Below are 24,808 nucleotides of genomic sequence, written 5' to 3'. Positions count from 1 at the left end.
ATCAAGCACAAACAAACTCATCACAAGCTTTACTACGACTTCAGGAGCCTTGGAAAACAGCACACAAGTCTTATGGACTACTTATATGGTGTGTTTTGTTCTCTTTGAGATTGATATATGGTCACTATATGCATCTTTTGAGTTCATTAAAAGAAAGAAAGTAAGTCATATTGATAAAGAACAACATAAGGGTGAGTAAATAAGGTCAAAATAAAGCAATAAACCATGTTGATAATAGTGTTTTTACCACTTAGATATAATTGAAACCAAAATATAAGACTCAAATGTTCAATAAAAAGTCAAATTTTGTAATATTAATAGACCTTAATCAGGGTAGCACCAGATTTTATTTTTGGCAATGAGGCTGAGTTCAGTGTGTTCAAAGTGGTTGAATTTTTCCATCTTTCAGAGGAAAAATAATGCCGAATTTTTTTTTTTTTTTTTTTTTTTAAAGAAACTTTACATAGTGCATGCCACGGAAAAGACTGTACAGTGTGTATATCCTTCAGCCTCGTTTTCATTCCCAACAAATACACCCTGACTAAGGTCTATAATCAAATCAACAATTCTTCAGCCAAGTAATATAGTTCATTAGTCTAACTGGAAACGTTTTATGCCTGTCAGGCAACACAGAAACTTCAATTACACAGTATTATACCGCAGTTACTTCCCATCCTCGGGATATTGCTGATATTCAATCCAACAGCACTGGGATGTTTGACAGTGTCACTCAGTTTGTCAGTGTTTGTTACTTTACACAATGGTTGATCCTGCTTCGGCTTTGTTAGAGCGTTACAGGAATGAGTCCTAAATCCCAGAAATGAGTTAGCATTTTTGCATACCGGGTTCCAATATGGGTTGAATAAGTGTTTGGTTAAATTAAATACATAATAAAAGCCTAAGTGAACACAAGCTCATGATATTATCACGTTTTATTCTACGACATAAATAATTAGGCTTCAAAATTCATCATGGTGGTTCGCGTGACACTAGTGAAACCAGACTTCATTCGCCCCAATGGAAAGCATATTTACACTGTCTGAATCGTCCCCTATCCCCTATCAGACCTGCAAACTCCTCAGACTAAAAAAGGTGACAGTGTCGCCGGGGGGGGGGGGGGGGGGGGGGGGGTTGCATGTTTTTTTTTGCTACATGCCATGGGATTAATCAATGCATGCTGATGAACAATGTATAATAATAATAATAATAATAATAATAATTAATATGCATACCCTAGTTTTGCACTGATGTAAAAAGACTGACAGTGACACAATAAGACCTCATGTTAGCAAAATGTTTTAATCTTTTAACTCTTAAAAAAAAAAAAAACTCTTAAAAAAAACATGTTCTTTAATGTTTGATTATAATTTTACGGTCTTCACATAGGGATGGGAATTGATAAGATTTTATCAATAATAATGCCACTGACGATTCTGATTATCGATCCAATTCTTTATCGATTCTCTTATCGATTCTTGATAGCACTGTGTGGAAAAATGTAGTCATATGCTTCTTTTTTTTTTTAAACAAGTGGTTTTCTTTATTTTGAAGTTTAAGCTTGAGTTAGCAAACTGTACTTTTTTATATAATTTATGTAATAAATATAACCTTATTGTAAAGTGTTACTGATTAGTTACACCGATTCAGACGTCACCTGAGTTCACTGTTGGAAAGATTAGTTGTTTTAACCATTCATTAAAATGAATCGGTTCAAAGGAGTCATTAGTTCGCGAATTGGACGTGTCGTGCGCGTTGTGTGATTATGCCAGCAGTTAGGACACTGACATCCAAGATTTGTGTCAACATAAAAACATTTCATCACTGTATAGTTTTATTTCGTTTAATTAAAGTGTTGTTTAAGTCAGCTGAATGTCCAGAACGCTTTTCAGAGAAGATAAGGAAACTTATTTAGCAAAATTCACACCCAGCAGTAATTCAGAAAAAAAGGTCTTTCGACCTTTTACCACTGTGTCGATTTATTTTTGATTAATATGTGCGTGCGAGGGAGAGAGAGCAACACAGCGCCTAGTTTGGAGACGGTGAAGTCGTTTACACAGAGAGTGCGCGCGCGCGACCGGCTCTCTCTCTCTCTCTCTCTCTGCTCGTTCTTTCAGTTAAACATACACCCTGTCACAAACGCAGCCGTTCATCTACATTACTCACCGATCAAATAAGACTTTGGCGGGACAAAAAATCATTTTGGTGGGCGCTAAAATATAGGAAAATTCATGCGCGAGTTTCCATTAGACTCGCACGGTAGCCAGCCGTCTCATCAAATGGCGAGCTCAGCTCAGTTGACGCTGTGTGCTGCAAGATTCTGACGCAAGTCCTAAGATTCCAATTGGCCAAGAGAAAAAGTGCTAAGATTCCGATTGGCCCAGAGAAATGTCAATTATAAGAATTATCCAATAATGTTTCACAATTCTAGCCTGCATGGCAGTTACTGTGAGAAACAATATACCCCCCCCCCCCCCTCGAAAAAAAAACTCTCCGGTTCTACGCGATTCACGTAAATGACCCAATTGACCAAGAAAACGGCGATTATCGCCGAAAAGCGACAAGTTTGCAGGTATGCCTATATAGTGCACTATGTGCCATTCACCAAATAGATGATAGTTAATGCGTGAACAAGTGACTGATTTCAGCTGCAGCGTCAGCATCTATTAATAATGTAGGGGGCGGAGCTTCAGATTCTAGAGAGCATTTGATTGGACAGAAAATCTGATGAGAAGCTGAAGTGCAGAATGATGTCATCAAAATCACTGATCCATGTTGGCGGAAGTGAGAGACTGTACGTTTTGATCTCTTACATCTTCTAAATGTGAATATTGTCACTGTTTTGGAGCACACTAGCTTATAGATAACAGCAAGTAGTGGTCGACCGATATTGGTTTTTTGATGGCCGATGCCGATATAAAGCCGATATTTATATATATATATATATACTTTATATTTATTTTAATCAATATTTAATAAATTAGAAATAAATTAGAAAACAAATCCTTAAAATAAACATGCTTATACTTTAGATGGCAACTTCTTGAATCTGCAATCCTATTACAGTATTTTTCACAAATAAAGTAATTGTTTAAAAATATATGAATATGTGAATAAAAAGGAAGTAAACACACATATCGGCCTTGGCGATATATCGGTCGACCACTAACAGTAAGGCTAACATATTCATACTAAAGGCCAAAAAAACTTCAATTTTGATTTCATGGGGTCTTTAACTTCTTGATTATTGAACAGATTGACCTGAGCTGGTCACAAGCATGAGGCTGCAGGCCAAATGAAATCAGAGACGAGCTGATAACCACAATTTGTGATAATATAGAATGTGCATCACATGTTCATGCTTAGCTTGAAACACAACTCATTCAATCATTTTTAGGAGAAGTATTCATTTAAGCATTGTTTTAAAGTTGAGAATGACCTCAAGACAGACACTGTCATTATCATCTGATTAACAGAACTTCAAACATCACCCAACATTAAAGAATCAGTTCATACAGAACCTCTTTCTGACCGCATGTGAACTGACCACAGTCACATGAACGAATACATGACTAATTCTGTTCTACAAATAAATCCGGCCATCGTTCCAGTCGTCAACACGCAGACAACATTCACTTTTGCTGTTTCAAAGCAGTTTAAATGAGTAAGATCTTAAACAGCATTTCCGATAAAGCACATAAAATGGTGATAAATGAGGAAGTGTGAACTCACAATGCCATGTAGTTCTGCCACCCTGCTGCTCAGGTCCGGTCTGTGCTTCTCCAGGGCCAGGTAAAAGGGGTTCTTTAGGATATTCTCATCATACACAGCCATATGTGTCCCAAACTCCAGCTCCTTCAAGAGAAAAAAAGGAACAGATAAAGAGAAAGAATGATGCAAAATGGGGGAACATATGGAGAAAAGGAATTTTAGAAATGTCACAGGACGTGGGGGTTGAACTAAACTGGATTAGCATTACTAACCACTTTTGCTCAGCTTACATTTTCTCTCCAGATTGTTTTTGAACTTTGCAAAGCTGTATTTATATCATTATAAACCTAATTTAATATTAAGTGGCATTTGCCAAGCCAAGCATGACTATTACTCATACTTAAGATTAGTAATTTGAACAAAACCCCATTCCTAAGTAGGGTTGGGCAACGATTAATCGTGATTAATCGCATCCATAATAAAAGTTTGTGTTTACATAATATATGTGTGTGTACTGTGTATAATTATTTAGTCTATATAAATACACACATACTGTATGTATGTGTATATTTAAGAAAAATTTGGTATTTATATATAAAATATGCATATATAATATAAATTATGTATAAATATATCTACAGTATATACATGCAAATTTTTCTTAAATATACACATACATATGTGTGTATTTATATATAAAATAATTATACGCAGTACACACACATACATTATGTAAACACAAACTTTTATTTTGGATGCGATTAATCGCAATTAATCGTTGCCCAACCCTATTCCTAAGTATAAAAAAAAAAAAAAAAAACCTGTTCACACCAACAACAATAACTATAAAGATAATTTATACTATAACAATAATTATATCAGCATCCACCAGTGAAAGATATCATTCTGTTTATTATAAGTGCTGCCGTTTTGTCGTCTGCAGCTTTAAATGCTCAGGTGTTTTAAGGCAGGATTGATTCTGATTGGCTGTCAATGTTTTTATCGTTCATCAGCTTGAAAAAATCGTTCTGAAAGTGATTCCAACGATATCGTTCTTCTGTGCCATTATCGTTATAGTTGTGATGTGAACTCTGCTGTTCTTTTAATGATAGAAGAATTTTAAAAACTGTATCTTTATCGTTAAGGTTATTGTCCTCCTTCGGTGTGAAAATTTGGTGCAATAAATATTTTAATTTGAATGGGCGGCAACAGACAGTTCTCATTTGAATGAACGCAAATATTCACATGCTGTAAATGCAACAGATTTTTACGGAGAAATGTTCTGATCTCATTTCCATTTCACTGTGAAAAAAACAGAAAACTGCACAGCGCTGCTTTGTACACCGTATTAACCAGGATAACCGCTGTGTTACTGCTATAATCAACCAGGGTAATCAACCGGGGTAACCGCTGTATCACTGTAATAATCAACCAGGGTAACTGCTGTATCACTGTAATAATCAACCAGGGTAACCGCTGTGTTACTATTATAATCAACCAGGGTAACCGCTGTGTTACTATTATAATCAACCAGGGTAACCGCTGTATTACTGTAATAATCAACCAGGGTAACTGCTGTATCACTGTAATAATCAACCAGGGTAACTGCTGTATTACTGTTATAATCAACCAGGGTAACCGCTGTATTACTGTAATAATCAACCAGGGTAACCGCTGTATTACTGTTATAATCAACCAGGGTAACCGCTGTGTTACTATTATAATCAACCAGGGTAACAGCTGTATTACTGTTATAATCAACCAGGGTAACCGCTGTATTACTGTAATAATCAACCGGGGTAACCGCTGTATTACTGTTATAATCAACCAGGGTAACCGCTGTGTTACTATTATAATCAACCAGGGTAACCGCTGTATTACTGTAATAATCAACCAGGGTAACCGCTGTATTACTGTTATAATCAACCAGGGTACTGTAACCGCTGTGTTACTGTAATAATCAACCAGGGTAACCGCTGTGTTACTGTAATAATCAACCAGGGTAACTGCTGTATTACTGTTATAATCAACCAGGGTAACTGCTGTATTACTGTTATAATCAACCAGGGTAACTGCTGTATCACTGTAATAATCAACCAGGGTAACTGCTGTATTACTGTTATAATCAACCAGGGTAACTGCTGTATTACTGTTATAATCAACCAGGGTAACCGCTGTGTTACTATTATAATCAACCAGGGTAACCGCTGTGTTACTGTAATAATCAACCAGGGTAACCACTGTATTACTGTAATAATCAACCAGGGTAACCGCTGTATTACTGTAATAATCAACCAGGGTAACCGCTGTGTTACTGTAATAATCAACCAGGGTAACCGCTGTGTTACTGTAATAATCAACCAGGGTAACCGCTGTATTACTGTTATAATCAACCGGGGTAACCGCTGTATTACTGTAATAATCAACCAGGGTAACCGCTGTATTACTGTAATAATCAACCAGGGTAACCGCTGTGTTACTGCTATAATCAACCAGGGTAACCGCTCTGTATTACTGTAATAATCAACCGGGGTAACCGCTGTATTACTGCAATAATCAACCGGGGTAACCGCTGTATTACTGGTATAATCAACCAGGGTAACCGCTGTATTACTGTTATAATCAACCGGGGTAACCGCTGTATTACTGTAATAATCAACCAGGGTAACCGCTGTATTACTGTAATAATCAATCAGGGTAACCGCTGTATTACTGCTATAATCAACCAGGGTAACCGCTGTATTACTGTTATGATCGCCCTACTGTCAGAGAGTAAATGTACGTTAATTTAACCCTTCTGGTGTTTTTTTTTGCGCATTGGTCTGAACAGACAAATCTCATTGAATGAAGTTGTTGTGTGAACATTCGTGTTGATGTGAACAGGCCTTTAAACCTTGACGTGTAACTCATCCCACATACTTAACATGAATGATATTTTCAATAGTGCAACTTGTTTAAGTACACAGTCACCTTGCAACCACCTTAGGCTATATATCAACCGCAAAATAATGCCTCAATAAACACTCTGAACACCTTAACAACTGCATATCAATGGCCTAGCGTTGATAACCACTCAGGCCACCCTACAGTAGCATTTGTGGTAGTGGGGTTTTTTCAGAGACAAGCCCCACTTTACACAGGAAAACATCACTCACAAGTTTTTTTCTACAAACAGACAGACAAAAAAAGGCTCTCTTCTAGGGCTGAACGATATATCGTTATCGTATCTATATCGAGATATGAACTTTCAAGATATTACTATCGAAAAAAGCAACGATATCGACGATATAGATTTACCCTCTCCGCGCTCGCCCTGCATACAACTCTGGCAGTCACAACAAACATCAGTTTTACGAGTGCCCTTGAATGCACCGCTAAAGCCAGCGCGCGCACACTACCAGGGACGTGGGAACTATATTGTGAGAGGGGGGCGGCGTTTCCATGGTGACGCGTCCTTGCTTGTCACGTGACACACCGCCGCAGCAACAGCGCTGAATGAATGATGATCTGCTTTTATGTCATTTTTCCTTTTTTATTCAGAATATTCACAAATGTGTTAGCTATGGCATGAAATATTTGATATTCCGATTGTCAAATACATGCAAGTGGAAGTATATGGTTGTTTAAACACCTTTATAACGATCGCGTTAGTTGAGCTGTATGCGCGATGGGCGCCGCCGTGTTAGTTTGTGCCGCAGACGCAGTTCAGAGAATCGGATCTGTTGGATTTACAACCTCTATGTTTACAACACGTGAATTCATCCACTTCTCCCGAAATACTTAAAAGTAAGTGGCTGGTGAACTGGGAATAGAATAGAGTAAACATTGAAGTTACTTACACAATGTGTATCTGATATGAATAAAACGTGTCGAATTATAATGGAAAGGATTATTATTATTACCTCTTCCATAGACATCAGTGTGTATTTTACAAACTCTAAATGTATTTTTTTTTAGTACTTACGTAGTCATATCGTATTGTATCGATATCGAGATATCTGGCATGAAAATCGAGATATGACATTTTGTCCATATCGTTCAGCCCTACTCTCTTCCCTTAACAACTTTTCACTGTCCGATCAGTAGAAATTCAGCTGAACTCATTTAAGCATTCTGAAAATGAAATTAACTTCAAGACACTCCAACGTACAGTAAACATGAGCGTATCCAAGTAAACAGAGGCAGACTATGAGGCGGCAAAGCACCCAACAACAAACTTTCCTCTGACTGAAATTCAAAGCCACAGCACATGTTTCTGAGGGGGGAAAGACGCCTTTATTACATTTCCACCTACAGTTGTATTTTTGAGCCAGTCTTGAAACTGCAGGAAATCCCCACTATGTTCAGAGTGGGAAATAAAAAGTCTATTCGACTCGCTTCCTTAAAATGTGTGTGCGAATTCTGACCAGAAAGACTCTAGAATCTCACAAAACCTGTCAAGAACGAATCTGAGACATATTGGATCTCAAAATTAATAGAAAAATGTAAGAAACTATACTTAAGAAAACGTATCTTGTTTTTAAGACCATTGCATTGTTACATTATTTTAATGACAACTATACGGATTTCACCCACCAATTCTACCAGTTAACATAATTGTGATTATTTTAATTGTTACTATCGCAGTAGTATATTTCTACCGCCTTAAAATTACACTTAAACACCATTGATTTACTGCATTTTTTATAGTATGAGGACAAAACTGTCCAGAGCATTGTGTTTCACCCTATTATTCAACCATGTTAGATGGTATTCAGGCCATGAAGTTTGTGTTTTACTACGAACATTCCCAGCCTAGAATCCTCAGCTTCAAGTTCCAACCAGAAAACATGTAAAAACAGTAAAAGTTTGAACGATTCTGCTAAAGACTTACTCACATATTTATGATGGTTAAAGAGAGTTTGCGACACCATGAATAATTTCATCTTCAAATCGTTGAAATGACGGATAAGGAGGAGGAAAGCCATGAAGATGAAGAGGCTCAGGGTGTCCAGGCGAAGATTAAAGAATCACATGGCAGCTCTGAGAGGTCAAGGCCAAAATCCTGATAATATTTCAAGAGTCAGGCCTCCACCCCTCATTCTGGGCATCATGGGAGGATTACTGGGATGACTGTCTGCCGAAACCCTGAAGAATGTGAAATCTGCCATGTGATCTGCTCCTCCGGGCCATAACAAACTGGGTTGAGGGGGAACCGCACTCCTGTGATCCTTACAGGGATTTCATGGAGTGTGTTTTCCGGTTGACATTGAATTGAGCCATGCCTCCCAGATATCCAATACGCTGGCAATCGGTCACATGACTTTCCATATAAAAGTACTTCACAATGAGCTTTTATCTTGACCCAACACCAGGCCACAAATGATTCAAGCAGAACGATTTTATACTTTAATTGGACAAAACAAAAATGGGCAACTGACGTGACATTACAGGAGATGTCATTTTACTGTCCTCAGAGATCATCTGGCTGGACTACAACAAACACACACATTTAACCATGACGCGGCGGAGTCAAGCGCATCTCCGGTCTGATCTACGAGGAGAGCCGCGGAGTGTTAAATTAAATTACAGATATTTAACCAGTATTAATCAGTCAAAATTCTTAATATCAGTTAACTGTTAATTATGAGAACTGGGGGTTGGTAATGGTACATTTACAAGCACCAAAACGGTATTTATTGTTTGAATTTCGTAATAAAAGTGACAGAATCTGAGAGCTGAGATTTTTTTAAGTAACCTGCTCTGTCTAGTCTGTCGGTCTCCGTGTCCTCTTTGCTTCGCGATTTTTCTGTGCGTGAGAAAATGGATGTGTGGCGTGAGAGCGTGTGAAAAGTGTCAATTGCGTGTGTCTCACGGTGAATGCGTGAGAGTTGGCAGCTCTGCTATCCTCTCAATTTCTTCCTGCATATCATCCGCCGTGCTTATTCTGAGGTCTCGCGAGATTTTGCGAGATTTCCTGTGTTCACAGTCGAGACTCTGGTTGAAAATCTGTTGGTGTGTGGTGTGCTGTCTTTGTCACATCATGGCACACCGCACACTATAGGAGCAAAACCGTTAAATCTAGGATTTTTTGTCCTCATGTTTGTGGTCTATCACATTTTGAAAATCTTATAAGATGTCAAAAATCTTTTGGTGTGTACCCAGCATTACTTTTAAAGGAATAGTTCACTTAAAAAAATGAATTCTGAATGCTGTCATCATTTACTCACCCTCAAGTTGTTTCAAACCTGTCTGAATTTCTTTCTTCTGCTGAACACAAAAAATATATATTTTGAAGAATGTCAGTAACCAGACAGTTGATGGACCCATTTTAATCTTTAATAATAATAAAAAAAAAAAAGGCAGATCATCCCTTATACCAAGTAGACCTGGTAAGTGATGGATGCTGTGTTAAATATTGGGTGTTCAAACACATGTTCCTGCTGCAGTGGGTCACCGATTGCAAACGCAAGCGAAAGGGTTTTATTGCAGTTTGCAGCTCGATTACCTGATAGTGCTGATTCACTCTCACTGTTGGTGATATTACAGTCTTACAGAAATGATTTGATCTGTTTATCTGTGTTAATTTATTCAATCCACATTGCTATATGTATTTTGGGTGAATTCCTGCATTATAAGCACCAATCTTGCAAGACAGCCTCAAAGTTACACGCAGTCATCACAGTCCTATGCTAAAATTCAGGACCTGAATAGTGAATAAGGCCTGATAGTATTTGAATATAATGGCATTATATGTTAACTTGCGGAGTCCTCCAGGGATCTATCCTTGGACCTCTCCTGTTCAATCTGTATGTTTCCCACTAGGTCAAACAATGGCAATAATGTTAAAAGCAGATGAAACTCAAATCGACCTCAATCATCAGGTGACGACAGTCCCACGGACTCCATTTCTGACACAGACTGTGAAGTAATGATGCAAACTGACCACACTGCATTATATTACTTTAAACTGGTTGCCTACTTCCCAACAATGTAAAAGAAATCATTACAATTTTCTCACCACTTGTTTAATTGTGTGGGGGGATTCACAAAATCAATTTCAATGGACAATCTCTAGTGAATTCCTGAAAATCTTGTCAATAAAGACTTCAAAACTTTTAGCCTAAATGGCAGGTTTCTTTTTTTCTTCTTCTTCTTCTGAAAATTAATTATTTTGTTCAGAAATAATGCATCAAATGATAAAAAGAAAACAACAGACAGCTCTGAAGTTTCAATTCAAAAATATGATCACGTGCCTCATTGCAAATCAATACACATTACAAAAGTTATGCTCATGTATTACAATCATGAACACTGTGTTTGCTGTAAACACTTATACTCGTTAGTAAATAGATAAAGGCCTTAGACAATGCAGATAATATTGATAAAAGTAAGCACACAATTTAAGGGAAAATAACAGGAGACTCAAAACAACAACAACATATGCTTAGTGTGCATATTTTTATACATGGCATGCATAGGTTGAGTCTGGAATCAGTATCTGAGCCTGACGCCGATTCAGATCACACATCATTTGTAATTCAACACTATGCGTAATAAAACATCATCTGTATTTCATGACTAATGGTAAAAATAGCATCCGATGCTAACTAGCCATTTGCAAACCAGAAGAAAACACAAACTGCATGGGTCAAATGATTGATCAAGTATGGTATTTGATTAGTTGTAATTATTTGTGTATACATGCATGTTTCATTGATACAGTATATAAATAATGACAATATGAGTGCTAATATTAGCGTTAATTTTCTGTCAGCCCCTCAGACTTGCTATTGCTAACAGCTCTAAAACAAAAGAGCAAAACCACTGAAGATATAACTATTAAGCCGTCTTGAAAGAGGAAACAGGTTCGTCTTACCTCAAATAATTATGTACAAGATGGTAAAGTGGTAAACAGAACATTTACTGGAGTTTGGCAGCGAACGCAGAAACATTTCAGACAACTATCGTCAGTCACACACTGATGATTACTGTAAAATGACACACACCAATCAGAGCTGTACTCGATGAAGTGTTAACCAATCACAAAGCGTCTTTCAGTTTGCTATCGTGACACAGGGAAGCGTCTTGTTTAGGTTAGGCAAAATCTTCTGAAGATTATCTAAATTTAAGAACAGATGCACAAACAATTAAAATTACAAAAATGTAAAAAATAACAATAAAATAAAATAATTGGGAAAACTTGAATGAATTACTTGGCATGAGCTTGCCTGGACAACAGCGTACTCTAGTGGAAAACTCCAAAGCCTTGTTTATCAAACCTGGTCATTTTATAAAACAGGTTTTATTCATTCAATAATATGTTTAAATACAAGTAAACATGTTCATTTTAAATTAGGATGACAATTTAATATTTGTATGATATAGGCTAGTCATGTAATATTATTTTACACCTCTCATTAAATTATTTAAATCAATCTAATAGTATGTTATTATTGTATTACTTTTTATTAATTATTCACTTTTGAAGATTTATGTACTTACGGCACAAGCAAAATTGTTATAATATAGAGCAATTTCCTTTTGACTTTCAAAAAACCTATGAAAGTTTATATAGATAAATATATTGAATGATGTATACTTTCTAATGTCTAATGTTTCAGAATCAGGATCGTTCATACATTACATACACTGAAAAAAGCAAACAGTTGTATCAACTTAACAAATTACTTCAATTGGTAACGGCATCTTAGTTTTTCAACTTTTTATCAACTTAATTTAACTAGGTCAATCACACTTATATTATTTAAGTTTGTTCAATCCTTTTATTTACATAAACTTAATTCGATTGCCTCAAAGACTCAAATTGCTTTATAAGTATTTATTAACGTTTGTTCAGTTTACACACTGACAGTACACTGACATATACAAATCATACAAAAACAACTGAAACATCTATCAACTAAAACTCTGAGACATTCTTGAAACTCTGAAAAGATTCAAAACTTCAACTCCCTCGATCGATCACAATGCGAATGTCAGCAGGTGGTTTATGAAGTTCTCCTCCCTCCTTCCAAATAATGAACACTGCCATGGTGAGGTGCTCAAGGTCAACCTCACAACCATCAGTTTCCACACTTCATCATCTCTGCTGGCTCCACTCTGCTTCCGGTTCTCCGGCTCCGCCCCCTCCATCGGCTTCGGTCGGTTCTCTGGCTCTGCCCCCTCCATCGGCTTCATCCGGTTATCTGGCTCCGCCCCCCTCCATCGGCTTCGTCTGGTTATCTGGCTCTTCCCCTCCATCGGCTTCGTCCGGTTCTCTGGCTCTGCCCCCTCCATCGGCTTCATCCGGTTATCTGGCTCCGCCCCCTCCATCGGCTTCGTCTGGTTCTCTGGCTCTGCCCCCTCCATCGGCTTCGTCTGGTTCTCTGGCTCTTCCCCTCTTCGTCTGGTTCTCTGGCTCTTCCCCTCCATCGGCTTCGTCTGGTTCTCTGGCTCTGCCCCTCCATCGGCTTCATCCGGTTATCTGGCTCCGCCCCCTCCATCAGCTTCGTCTGGTTCTCTGGCTCTGCCCCCTCCATCGGCTTCGTCTGGTTCTCTGGCTCTTCCCCTCTTCGTCTGGTTCTCTGGCTCTTCCCCTCCATCGGCTTCATCCGGTTATCTGGCTCCGCCCCCTCCATCGGCTTCGTCTGGTTCTCTGGCTCTTCCCCTCCATCGGCTTTGTCCGTTCTCTGGCTCTGCCCCCTCCATCGGCTTCTTCCGGTTATCTGGCTCTGCCCCCTCCATCAGCGTCGTCCGGTTCTCTGGCTCTTCCGCTCCATCAGTTTCGTCCAGTTCTCTGGCTCTGCCCCCTCCATCGGTTTCGTCCGGTTCTCTGGCTCTGCCCCCTCCATCGGCTTCGTCTCGTTCTCTGGCTCTTCCCCTCCATCGGTTTCGTCCGGTTCTCTGGCTCTGCCCCCTCCATCGGCTTCGTCTCGTTCTCTGGCTCTTCCCCTCCATCGGTTTCGTCCGGTTCTCTGGCTCTGCCCCCTCCATCGGCTTCGTCTCGTTCTCTGGCTCTTCCGCTCCATCGGTTTCGTCCAGTTCTCTGGCTCTGCCCCCTCCATCGGTTTCGTCCGGTTATCTGGCTCCGCCCCCTCCATCAGCGTCATCCGGTTCTCTGGCTCTTCCCCTCCATCGGCTTTGTCCGGTTCTCTGGCTCTGCCCCCTCCATCGGCTTCATCCGGTTATCTGGCTCCGCCCCCTCCATCAGCGTCGTCCGGTTCTCTGGCTCTTCCGCTCCATCGGTTTCGTCCAGTTCTCTGGCTCTGCCCCCTCCATCGGTTTCGTCCGGTTCTCTGGCTCTGCCCCCTCCATCGGCTTCGTCTCGTTCTCTGGCTCTTCCCCTCCATCGGTTTCGTCCGGTTCTCTGGCTCTGCCCCCTCCATCGGCTTCGTCTCGTTCTCTGGCTCTTCCCCTCCATCGGTTTCGTCCGGTTCTCTGGCTCTGCCCCCTCCATCGGCTTCGTCTCGTTCTCTGGCTCTTCCGCTCCATCGGTTTCGTCCAGTTCTCTGGCTCTGCCCCCTCCATCGGTTTCGTCCGGTTATCTGGCTCCGCCCCCTCCATCAGCGTCATCCGGTTCTCTGGCTCTTCCGCTCCATCGGCTTTGTCCGGTTCTCTGGCTCTGCCCCCTCCATCGGCTTCATCCGGTTATCTGGCTCCGCCCCCTCCATCAGCGTCGTCCGGTTCTCTGGCTCTTCCCCTCCATCGGTTTCGTCCAGTTCTCTGGCTCTGCCCCCTCCATCGGTTTCGTCCGGTTCTCTGGCTCTGCCCCCTCCATCAGCGTCGTCCGGTTCTCTGGCTCTTCCCCTCCATCGGTTTCGTCCAGTTCTCTGGCTCTGCCCCCTCCATCGGTTTCGTCCGGTTCTCTGGCTCTGCCCCCTCCATCGGTTTCGTCTGGTTCTCTGGCTCTGCCCCATCCATCGGCTTCATCCGGTTATCTGGCTCCGCCCCCTCCATCAGCGTCGTCCGGTTCTCTGGCTCTTCCCCTCCATCAGCGTCGTCCGGTTCTCTGGCTCTGCCCCCTCCATCGGCTTCATCCGGTTATCTGGCTCCGCCCCCTCCATCAGCGTCGTCCGGTTCTCTGGCTCTTCCCCTCCATCGGTTTCGTCCGGTTCTCTGGCTCTTCCCCTCCATCGGTTTCGTCCGGTTCTCTGGCTCTGCCCCCTCCATCGGTTTCGTCCGGTTCTCTGGCTCTGCCCCCTCCATCGGTTTCGTCTGGTTCGTCTTTAAGTTTGTAAAGTTATCCTATTGTTTTCTCACCTGTGGACTTCCTTCTTTGTTTTTGTTTTGTTAAATAAACTACGACTGCTGTTGTTGGCATCTCCTCTTCCTTGCCCCGCTGTAATGCCTGTCAAACTGATAAAAACGTAATGCTGCCTGCCTGTGATAGAAAGGTGTCAGAACACTCAGAGCATCACAAGCCACGTTTCCATAACAGATTTGGGCAAAACCTTTGCAACATTTTCTAAATGTCGATAAAAAACTATCGCGAAATTACTGCGTTTCCATTAACCAATGTTATTTAAATAAAACTTTAGAGCAAATAACTGATCTATAAGTGGCTAACATTATTAAGTCCATGAAACCCTCAAAGGCCAAAGATGCGTATGGCCTTGACACACATTTTTTTAAAATACACAAAGATGCGCTGGTATGCTCGATAACACATCTGATAAATCTATCAATTAAAATGGCAGTTGTTCCATCAGGATGGAAGGTGGCTATAGTCTCACCAATTTTTAAATCAGGAGACAAAACAAACATTTCAAATTATCGCCCCATCAGCATCCTCCGTGTTGTATCTAAGGTTGCAGAAAAGTGGATCGCCAAGATGCTGAAAAAACACCTCAGCCACGGCCATTCTGTCTCCTGCACCCCATGCAATTTCGGTTTCGCCAGTACCACTCCACAGAGACGGCACACTGTGTCTTCGTAGAAACAGTGAAATCCTTGCTTGATAAAACCACCTGTGTTGGTGCAATCTTTTTGGATTTAAAGAAGGCGTTCGATACAGTAGATCATCGAGCCCTTCTGTCTAAACTGACTCACTCCAACTTTGCAGAAGATGCGCTAGCTTGGTTTCAATCTTACTTGTCCAGCAGAAGACAATCTGTGAGTGTTAGTGGCACTATTTTGTCTTACCTGGATTGTCCAGCAGGGCTCTATTTTGGGACCAGTATTGTTCTCTGTATATATAAATGATCTGCCAAACGATTGTCAAAAAGTCAATTTCCAAATGTATGCTGATGCGGTTATTTTTACACCTAGAAATGTTATTTAAAACAATCTATACAAATATTTGATCAAAAGCCTCCGTCATTCCATCAGTGTAATATTTTGGAAAAATACAATATTTTGAACATTTTATTCATTTTAAAAATAGCAGTTTAATTTATAAAGTTTTTCAAGGACTAGCCCCACCTCCACTTTCTACATACATTAAACCAAAGTCTGACCGAGGTTTTTGCACCAGAGCCTCATTTAGAGGAGACCTAGAGATCCCGCACAGACAAAAAGCCTTTGGACAAACTGTTCTGTCTATCAGAGGAAGTCACTTTTGGAACAGCCTCCCAACAAACATTAGAGAATGTCCCACTTACCCTGATACTGTATATTGTCATATCCTTATGTGTTGTATATTGTCATATTATCTTTTTGTGTTGATGTCTTCCTGCCTTGGGACTACAGATGAAAATTAGCATTTATGCTCATATATCTGGCTCATTTACAGTCAGTACAGAAGTGTAGATTGTTCATGAATGTGCACTGTCCCAAATAAATAAATAAATAAAAGACTGATACGTACACCAGGTGACCTGTAAATACGAAAAATCCATTGCAGGTTTGCGAAATATTCTTTTTTCGAATTGCCTGAAAAAATCCACCTCATGCGAGCGTAAAAAACTTTTTTGCGATATATGTGAGTTTTAGCGAAATTGACGTGTTTCCATTGGGCGTATGTTCAATTCGCAGTTTCAATTTCCGCAATTTGAAGGGTAATGGAAACACAGCAGGTTTTCTGCTTAGCCACAGACTGGTCAGATTGCCCATGATTGTCCACCACTAAAAGTGCCTAAAAGGGTAGAACCATTGAGAAGAAGGATGCATGGTCTGATGAATCGTCTTTTCATTTAGGACAGCTGTGTGTGTTGTTTACCTGTGAAAACGATGGCAGTATGATGCACAATGGGAAGAAGGCAGCCGGTGGAGGCAGTGTTATGCTCTAATGTTCTGCTGGGAAACCCTGAGTCCTGGTATGGATATTAGTTTGACATGTGCCACTAGCTAAAGTTGCAGACCATACACCCCTTCAGGACAATGGTGTTCCCTGATGGCAGTGGCTTCTTTTAGCAGGATAATGCGCACTGACACTCTGCAAAAATTGTTCAGGAATGAAAAAGAGTTCAAGGTATTTCCCTCCAAATTCCCCAGATCTCAAACCAATTGAGGATCTGTGACCCTGTTCAAACCTGGTATTAAGTGTGTTTTGGTCAATCGGATCACACGTAGACGAGGGAGACTCATTCCCGTTTACACCTGGTGTTTTAATACGTCTCTTTTGTCCACTTTCAACCACTTCTGTCCTGATTACTTCAAGGGGAGCGTCTATGGGCGGGTAAATGTATGGACTTTTTCAGATCTTTCAATCTAATGGACAAAATAAGCTTGCAAAATTTACATATGCATTACTTGACTGGAGTGAATTGCAGAGATGTTGCAATATGCACATCACTATTATCAGATAGATGCGTTATTAACTGCTAATAAGAACTGCTAATAAGAACTGCTATAATAATAATAATAATAATAATAATAATTAATAAAGAAAACTGAATCTCATATCTATTGACAATGTAACCTGAATGTAACCCGTAACACTTTTGATATATATAGATAATATAATACACTGAGTAATTTGTGAATTTTGGACAGTTAATATTATAATTAATGGCTGCTTAAATATCGACTTGTTGGTGGCAATTTGGATCTGGTTAATTTCTATTTTCAGTTTATAGCCTGTTAGCGGGTCACAGTTTAGGACCCAAGGACCAGATGTTTGAAAGAAGACCCGGAGTCAGAATTATAATAAATTGAAGAAAAGTTTTACTGAAGATAGTTTGCAGTTTCATCAGGCAGAAATTAGCTTCAAGACTCACACAGGAGTTTGTAGGCCGCCCCTCTTATAGTTACAAAGATCACAGCAGTTATACATCTGTGACACACACACACACACACACACACACACACACACACACACACACACACACACACACACACACACACACACACACAGTTATACCCTTCACCAATGTCTACACCAATGTCTTCACCAAAAGCTACGTCCTTGCTTACAGATTGAATGATTCTCATTGGCTAAGAAATAGATAAACATAATAATTTTTTCACACATATACAGATAGACTGAAGCATATCTCCGTCGATTATGCGGCTGACACTCGGACCCTGAAGTTAGGCACGTCGTGACCTTCCAGTTCTCAGATTTGGGTTGCTGGGCGCCAGCATGTCCAGAACAACAACTCAGTCAATTTCCAATAATGCCAGTGGTTCAGGGTTTAATTACCCTTTAACCTGTAACCTGTAAAAATGTTGTCACTTATTGGGATTAGTATGCTAACTGTAGCCATTTACATCCAGTCTTTGTGCTAAGCTAGGCTAGCGGTGGGTGCCTCAAACAGACTTACAGCACGCACGGAGATGAAAAAGGTATGTATGGACTTATCTAATTCTGGGGGATACGGTGAATAAGCTAAAGTCCCAAAAAGTCGAAGTGTTCCTTTAACAAAGAAATGGTCCCTTAAATTATTGACTTCAATGACCCCTATATGTTTTAACCCATTGAAGACCTTTCTCAAACACAAAACGAGTCCATATTTCATTTCTGGAAGCCGGGCTAAATGAGCAAGCACTGTTACTGCATTCAGAGATCAAATACAGACATTAGAGAATACATAAAAAAGAACATCACACTAGTTACTTCTATAACAAAGTAAAATCTCCAGAGAAGTCATTCAACTCATGTGATGTTTAGAAGGAAACATATTGATTAATACCTTGATTATAATCACTCATTATATATGAAGAGTTCAGATGCAAAAGCCTCTAGTGTCATCTGAAATTTTCTTCTAGAATGATCATTTTTATCAAGCTTGTATATTCAAATTCAGTAATTTAACTTAAATGGCAATGAAAATGACCTATTTATTGTCATTTAAGTGAAATTACTGAACTGAAGGCTTTTGCATCTGAACTCTTCATATATACATTGAAGCAGCAGTTTATTCCAAAAACCACCCCCCCAGCTAACAATTTTTGGTTCCCATAACGTTAGTTTTTGGTACCCAGAACATTCTCAGAATGTTAGTTTATGGTTCCCAGAACGTTATTTTTTTATGGTAACCACCCAGCAACGTTCTGGGAACGTTATTTTATTGTTACATAAAAATAAAACCAAAAAAGAACGAAGAATTAAAGAACGTAAATTTCTGGTGTTGAATTTCAAGGGATTAACACTGCTAGTGTAAACCGCACCCTCTGGCTGGTGTAAATATGTAGAGTTACTAAATTTACACCGAGAGAGTGTTATTAGTTACATCCGGGACATTTACGCGCTGGGCGCGACGAAACCACCTGAAACTTTTTTCACAGACGCCATTTTCTTTGACTCGCGATGCAAGGCATACGAGGAGGGAAAACGCAGATATGAAGTGTTTTATCGCATTTATATATGCATTTTATAAACTTTTATTACATCATATTGTTTTATTACAATATGTATGTGCTGTGTGAACGGCTAAATCGTTCTCAGAAAGGCATTTTCGTTGACGCGCGATGCGGAGCAGACCAGGATGAGGTTGCTTTTAAACAGAGAAACGACGAAAGTAAGTGTTTTATCTAATTTACAATATGTATTTTATAACATATTGATTTATAGAGAAATTTAAATGCTCTGCGTGCTTAAACGAGCCGAAACCTTTCTCAAAGGCGACATCTTTGACTCAATACGGAGCTGACGACGAGAAGGTTTGCTTGTAACGTCAACAGGGAACACCCAAAGTAAGTGTTTTTAACCTAATTTACAACATGTATTTCATGGCATTATAATGTTTTATAACGATATTTATGTGATGTGCGCCTAAACCTTTCTCACAGACTAACATTATGCCCTGCATCTTCTTTGGCTCGTGACGCAGTGCAGACGCGGGGTTTGCTTTTAACGGTGAGAACACAGAGTAAGTGTTTTAACTCATTTAACGTACAATACGTATTTTATAATGTTATTTTGTTTTATGACAATATTTGTGATGTGCAAATATCATAATGTATTTATCCTCAAACTATCTTTTACTTTCATTTTATCTGAAAAACAAACTTTCTTAGAATGTGTAAGTAATTCTTTAAGATTATGTTTATGAAAATGTATTTATCAGATTCAATTTTGGTTGATATTTGAATATGCTTTCATGTTTAAATGTATTGATTGTGTTATTTGTGTTTGCTAGGAGTATTTCCATGCTGCACCAAGTGGCTAAGGCTAACCAGGCTTGGTCTTTAAAGGCTGTAACGTTACAGACTAGAACCTGGTGAGGGTCAGATTTTACAGATAACATATGAGATAATCATGTGCATAAACATAAATAAAAAATTCTAGCTTTGTTGCTATTTGGTATAACTAGATTTTTTGTGTTTCATAACAGTCATTTTGAATTTGTCCAGTCAAATTACTTTACAAAAGTTACTTTTCCTTTTCCTTAAATAAAATTAGTTTTCAAACCAATTGTTTTCATGATTTGATAGGTAGATGTTTTCTTGGTTTTTAATTTTAGACTCAACTGATTGGGAAATCTCTGCCCATCACCTGCCTCCAACATCACAAAGCCACAAGAAGGGAACAAAGATTCTTCCGTCAGCTGACTATTTAGAGAGATTTCTTAAGGTGCGTGTCTAAATTTATTCCTAAAGGGTTAGTTCACCTACAAATGGAAATTATGTCATTACTTACCCTCATCTCGTTCCAAACATGCAAGACTTTATTTCATCTTCACAACACAAATTAGGATATTTTTAATTAAATCTGAGAGTTTCCCGTCCCTCCATTGACAGTCCACGCAAATACCATGTTCAAGCCCCAGAAAGGTGTAAAGGTACATCATTAAAGTACTCCATGCGACTCCAGTGGTTTAACATACATTTTATTAAACTACGCAAGTGCTGTGTTTGCAGCAACAAAACATTTACCACTTAATTTATAAAATATTAATTTCCAACATGCGTTAAGTGAGCGTGCATCGAAGATTAATAATTTGTAAATAAAGTTGAGTTTTTTTGTTGTTTTTTTGTGCAAACAAAGCGCTCTTGTTGCTTCATAAAAATTTTTGAAGTTAAACCACCTGAGTCACATGGATTACTTATGATTTCCTTTATACCTTTCTGTGGCTTTGTAAGTGATAGTTGAATAGGCTGTCGATGAAGGGACAGAAATCTCTTAGATTTTATAAAAAATATTTTAAAGAGATAGTTCGGCCAAAAATGATATTTAACCCATGATTTAATCGCCCTCAAGCCGTTCGAGATGCATATGTCAATCTTTTATCAGACGAACACATTTTCAGTTATTTTAGAAAATGTCTTAGATCTTTCAGTGATTATAATGTGAAGTTATGGGGTCCACCTCCTTCAAGTCCAAAAATGTGCATGCATCCTTCACAAAAGTAATCCATCCGGCTCCAGGGGGATAAACGAAGGCCTTCTGAGGGTAATCCGTGCGGTTTCGTCATAAAATATATACATATTTACTGGCTGCGCTGTCACGTTCGTTCTACGTCACAACGCTTCCTACGCTACGTCCTACGTCATACGCCAGCATCCATCTCCGTGAACGCGCGTCGACCGTTGCCGGAAGCCAGTTATTTTCGTTTATAAAGTTTTAAATATGTATATTTTTACGACAAAACCGCACGGATTACCCTCAGAAGGCCTTCGTTTATCCCCCTGGAGCCGGATGGATTACTTTTGTGAAGGATGCATGCACATTTTTGGACTTGAAGGAGGTGGACCCCATAGCTTCACACTATAACCACTGAAAGATCTAAGACATTTTCTAAAATAACTGAAAATGTGTTCGTCTGAAAAAAGATCGACATGCATCTCAAACGGCTTGAGGGCGAGTAAATATTGGGTTAAATATAATTTTTGGCCGAACTATCCCTTTAAGTGTTCCGAAGATGAGCAAAACTCTTACTGGTTTGGAACAACATAAGGGTGAATAATGACAGAATTTACATTTTTGGATGAATTAAGTCTTTAATTTACTTGGAAATCAGTTTATTAATAGTTTAAAATAGTTTATTGTTTGAGTCACCTTGCTGTATTTATAAAACACAAATAGTATTAATTGTAAATGGTCTGGTTTTGTGTTGTCTACTCTAGGGAACCAGCACTCCAGGATTTTGAGAAAGTTGGATCTGCACAGCCTTTCCTGCTCTGTGAAACAACTAGGCTATGCACTGAACTTTACTGTTAGCAACTGGACACAACTGATCCACTCATATCCTGCAACTGTTTTTCATCTGTTGAATGTTGTTGCTGTACTGTTGCAAAGTCGAAGGTATTGACTCAACTTCACTGACACAGGACTTACATTCACTGACATGTACAGGATTTGAAGTATTACAGAGATACAGACCATTTGATGAGCAGCTTTCACATAATTCTGATGACAGAAATGCCTATATTTTGCCTTCATTTATTTTAAAAGTTAACATATGTAAAGGGACTTGTTCGTTAATAAAAACTAGTTTGTTAAAACAACTGTTTGCATTTTGCCTTTATTTTTAACTTTACAATGAACCGAATTCTAACTTTCTGGATTGTTTTGATGTGCATTCAATGTTATCAATAGGTTAAATGCTTTGCTTTTATTTCTGAAAAGATTCCTTTTGTCAAAAAGCACATCTCATAAATACAAACTCAATTTGAGTCAAATTTAACACTCCTGAAATGTATATATGACTCCCTCCATTTTGGAGTTAAAATAACACTTTTGAAAGTGTGAAATATGCACATTACTCACGGAGTACATTTTAAACACTGTAAGAGTTCAAATGTACTCCATGAGTAATGTATATATTTCACACTTTCAAAAGTGTTATTTTAACTCCAAAATGGAGGGAGTCATATATACATTTCAGGAGTGTTAAATTTGACTCAAATTGAGTTAAATGTACACTGGCTTTTTTGCTGTGCAAAAAAATAACCAAGAAATAACATTAGGGGAACGTTCTGTGTTAACTGGGCCCCTTCGTTTGGGTCGTTTCCGTTGTTGCAAGGGTAAAGTGAAGTATTGCTAGTTTATTCATGTATTCATGTACATTAATCCATTTTAAATATATGTTGTAGAGAACACTTCCTTTCTTAATATTTCTTAAACAGAAACAACATGTGCAGTAGTTCAATGAGATCAGACAAGCAAAGATTGTGTCAAAGATCAAATTTGAATAAGGAATAACAAATTTATTAAGTAAAAATGTAAAATTATAGTGACAAACAATTGAATCAAATAAATAAGTTTATATTAAAATCCAAAGTATTGTATCTAACAGATGAAGATTGTGAAGATCAGAGTATAGAGAAAGAAAGACAAAAGAAGTAAGAGTCTATATGATTTTATTTATTTATTTGGACACATTTTTAATTTAACATTTGTACAACAAAAGGAAGATTTTTGGTCCGTTTTATTGGACTGATTAACCAAGCTCTCCAGAAAACAATCCATTAATTGTTATCCCTTCAAAACAATACATTATAAATCAATTCTTCATATGGTTTTAAGGTATTAATTGCATTTGATATAGGCCTATTACACTTTCAATAAAAAGTGAAAAGATGTTTCATTACATTTACGCCGTAAAGGCGTCAGCAGCGTGTCGAGCGCTTTGAAACAATGAATAATTTTGGTTAAATTGATTCAAAGTTTCGAAAAGCTTCGTTTCTCCAATCACTAGACGAAATGTCGACCTGTGAACTGTGGGGTATATAAATAAGATCAGTACCGATACTGTATGAAGCCTTGCAATAACACAATAGTACTGATCACCATGTGAATCTCCCAGGTTCTCTGGTCAAAGACGGGTATCATATGTAGCCTATAGCACCGCCTTTGCATGTTTCAACTAGGTCCTGTAAGCGAGTGTAAATTTCTACTCGCACATCTTCAGCTTTTTGCAGATTCTGCTGTGAAGAGTAGAGCTTGAACATTAGTGAAACATGTCTGGAAGAGGCAAAGGCGGTAAAGGACTCGGGAAAGGAGGCGCTAAGCGTCACCGTAAAGTTTTGCGCGATAATATCCAGGGAATCACCAAACCCGCCATTCGTCGTCTGGCTCGCCGCGGCGGCGTCAAGCGCATCTCCGGTCTGATCTACGAGGAGACCCGCGGAGTGTTGAAGGTGTTCCTGGAGAACGTGATCCGCGATGCCGTCACCTACACCGAGCACGCCAAGAGAAAGACCGTCACCGCCATGGATGTTGTGTACGCGCTGAAGAGACAGGGACGCACCCTGTACGGCTTCGGCGGATAAACGCCTGAAAGCAGGAGAGACCCCACAAACCCAACGGCTCTTTTAAGAGCCACACACTCTCCCACATAAAGAGTTAATGTTTTGACCACGTTTACCATACATTAATTATAAAACAAGCAAAATTGTTTAGCAAATGGGCTTTTTTTTTTTTTTTTACTATTCATGTGGTTTAAATAGTTCAACAACATCTGACCATTATTGGTCTCGTTTTTAAATGAAGCTCTGAGTCTGAGCTCTGTGTCTGACCATTATTGACCTCTTTCCTACCAAACTCACTCAATTGGTCTATAAATGGGTTTAAAATTATACAATTATGCACAATATTTGTGTAGAACCGCTTATTTAAAAAAAAAAAAATGAAAGAGCGGGAAACGAAACAAAGGACGTTCAAACATGGAGCGGTGGGCGGGACTATTATTGGTTCTCTGATATGATTGGCTCTCTTTTCTCTCTTGATGCTTTGAGTTGACCAATGAACTACGAGTTTGTGGGTTTGGCCTATGAAAACAGACAATCAGAGAAT

General features: G+C 39.1%; 2 protein-coding genes across 3 annotated transcripts in view; one reads left to right on the top strand and one right to left on the bottom strand.

Moving 5' to 3' along the window:
- Positions 1-11,688, bottom strand: part of ankrd27 (ankyrin repeat domain 27 (VPS9 domain)) — a 46,495-nt gene extending 34,807 nt beyond the window's left edge. For both annotated transcript variants that reach the window (XM_084397105.1, XM_084397106.1), the window contains exons 1-2: positions 11,567-11,688; positions 3,730-3,852 (exon numbers count right to left, since the gene is read on the bottom strand). In XM_084397105.1, the coding sequence (XP_084253231.1) occupies positions 3,730-3,831 (102 nt within the window). In that variant the 5' untranslated portion in view covers positions 3,832-3,852; positions 11,567-11,688. The remainder of the gene's footprint in view (positions 1-3,729; positions 3,853-11,566) is intronic.
- A 12,285-nt stretch (positions 11,689-23,973) lies between these two features.
- Positions 23,974-24,303, top strand: LOC311282980 (histone H4; the record flags this gene model as incomplete). The annotated part of the gene is made up of 1 exon (XM_084397111.1): positions 23,974-24,303. One exon carries the CDS (start codon positions 23,974-23,976, stop codon positions 24,283-24,285), a length of 312 nt encoding a protein of 103 aa, XP_084253237.1. The 3' UTR covers positions 24,286-24,303.
- Positions 24,304-24,808: the final 505 nt, after the last annotated feature.

This window comes from Rutilus rutilus (assembly GCF_951802725.1).
Source record: "Rutilus rutilus genome assembly, chromosome: 23".
Classification (NCBI taxonomy): Eukaryota; Metazoa; Chordata; class Actinopteri; order Cypriniformes; family Leuciscidae; genus Rutilus; species Rutilus rutilus.
The sequence above is the reverse complement of the archived record's forward strand: the minus strand, read 5'-3'. Positions and strand labels throughout refer to the sequence as shown.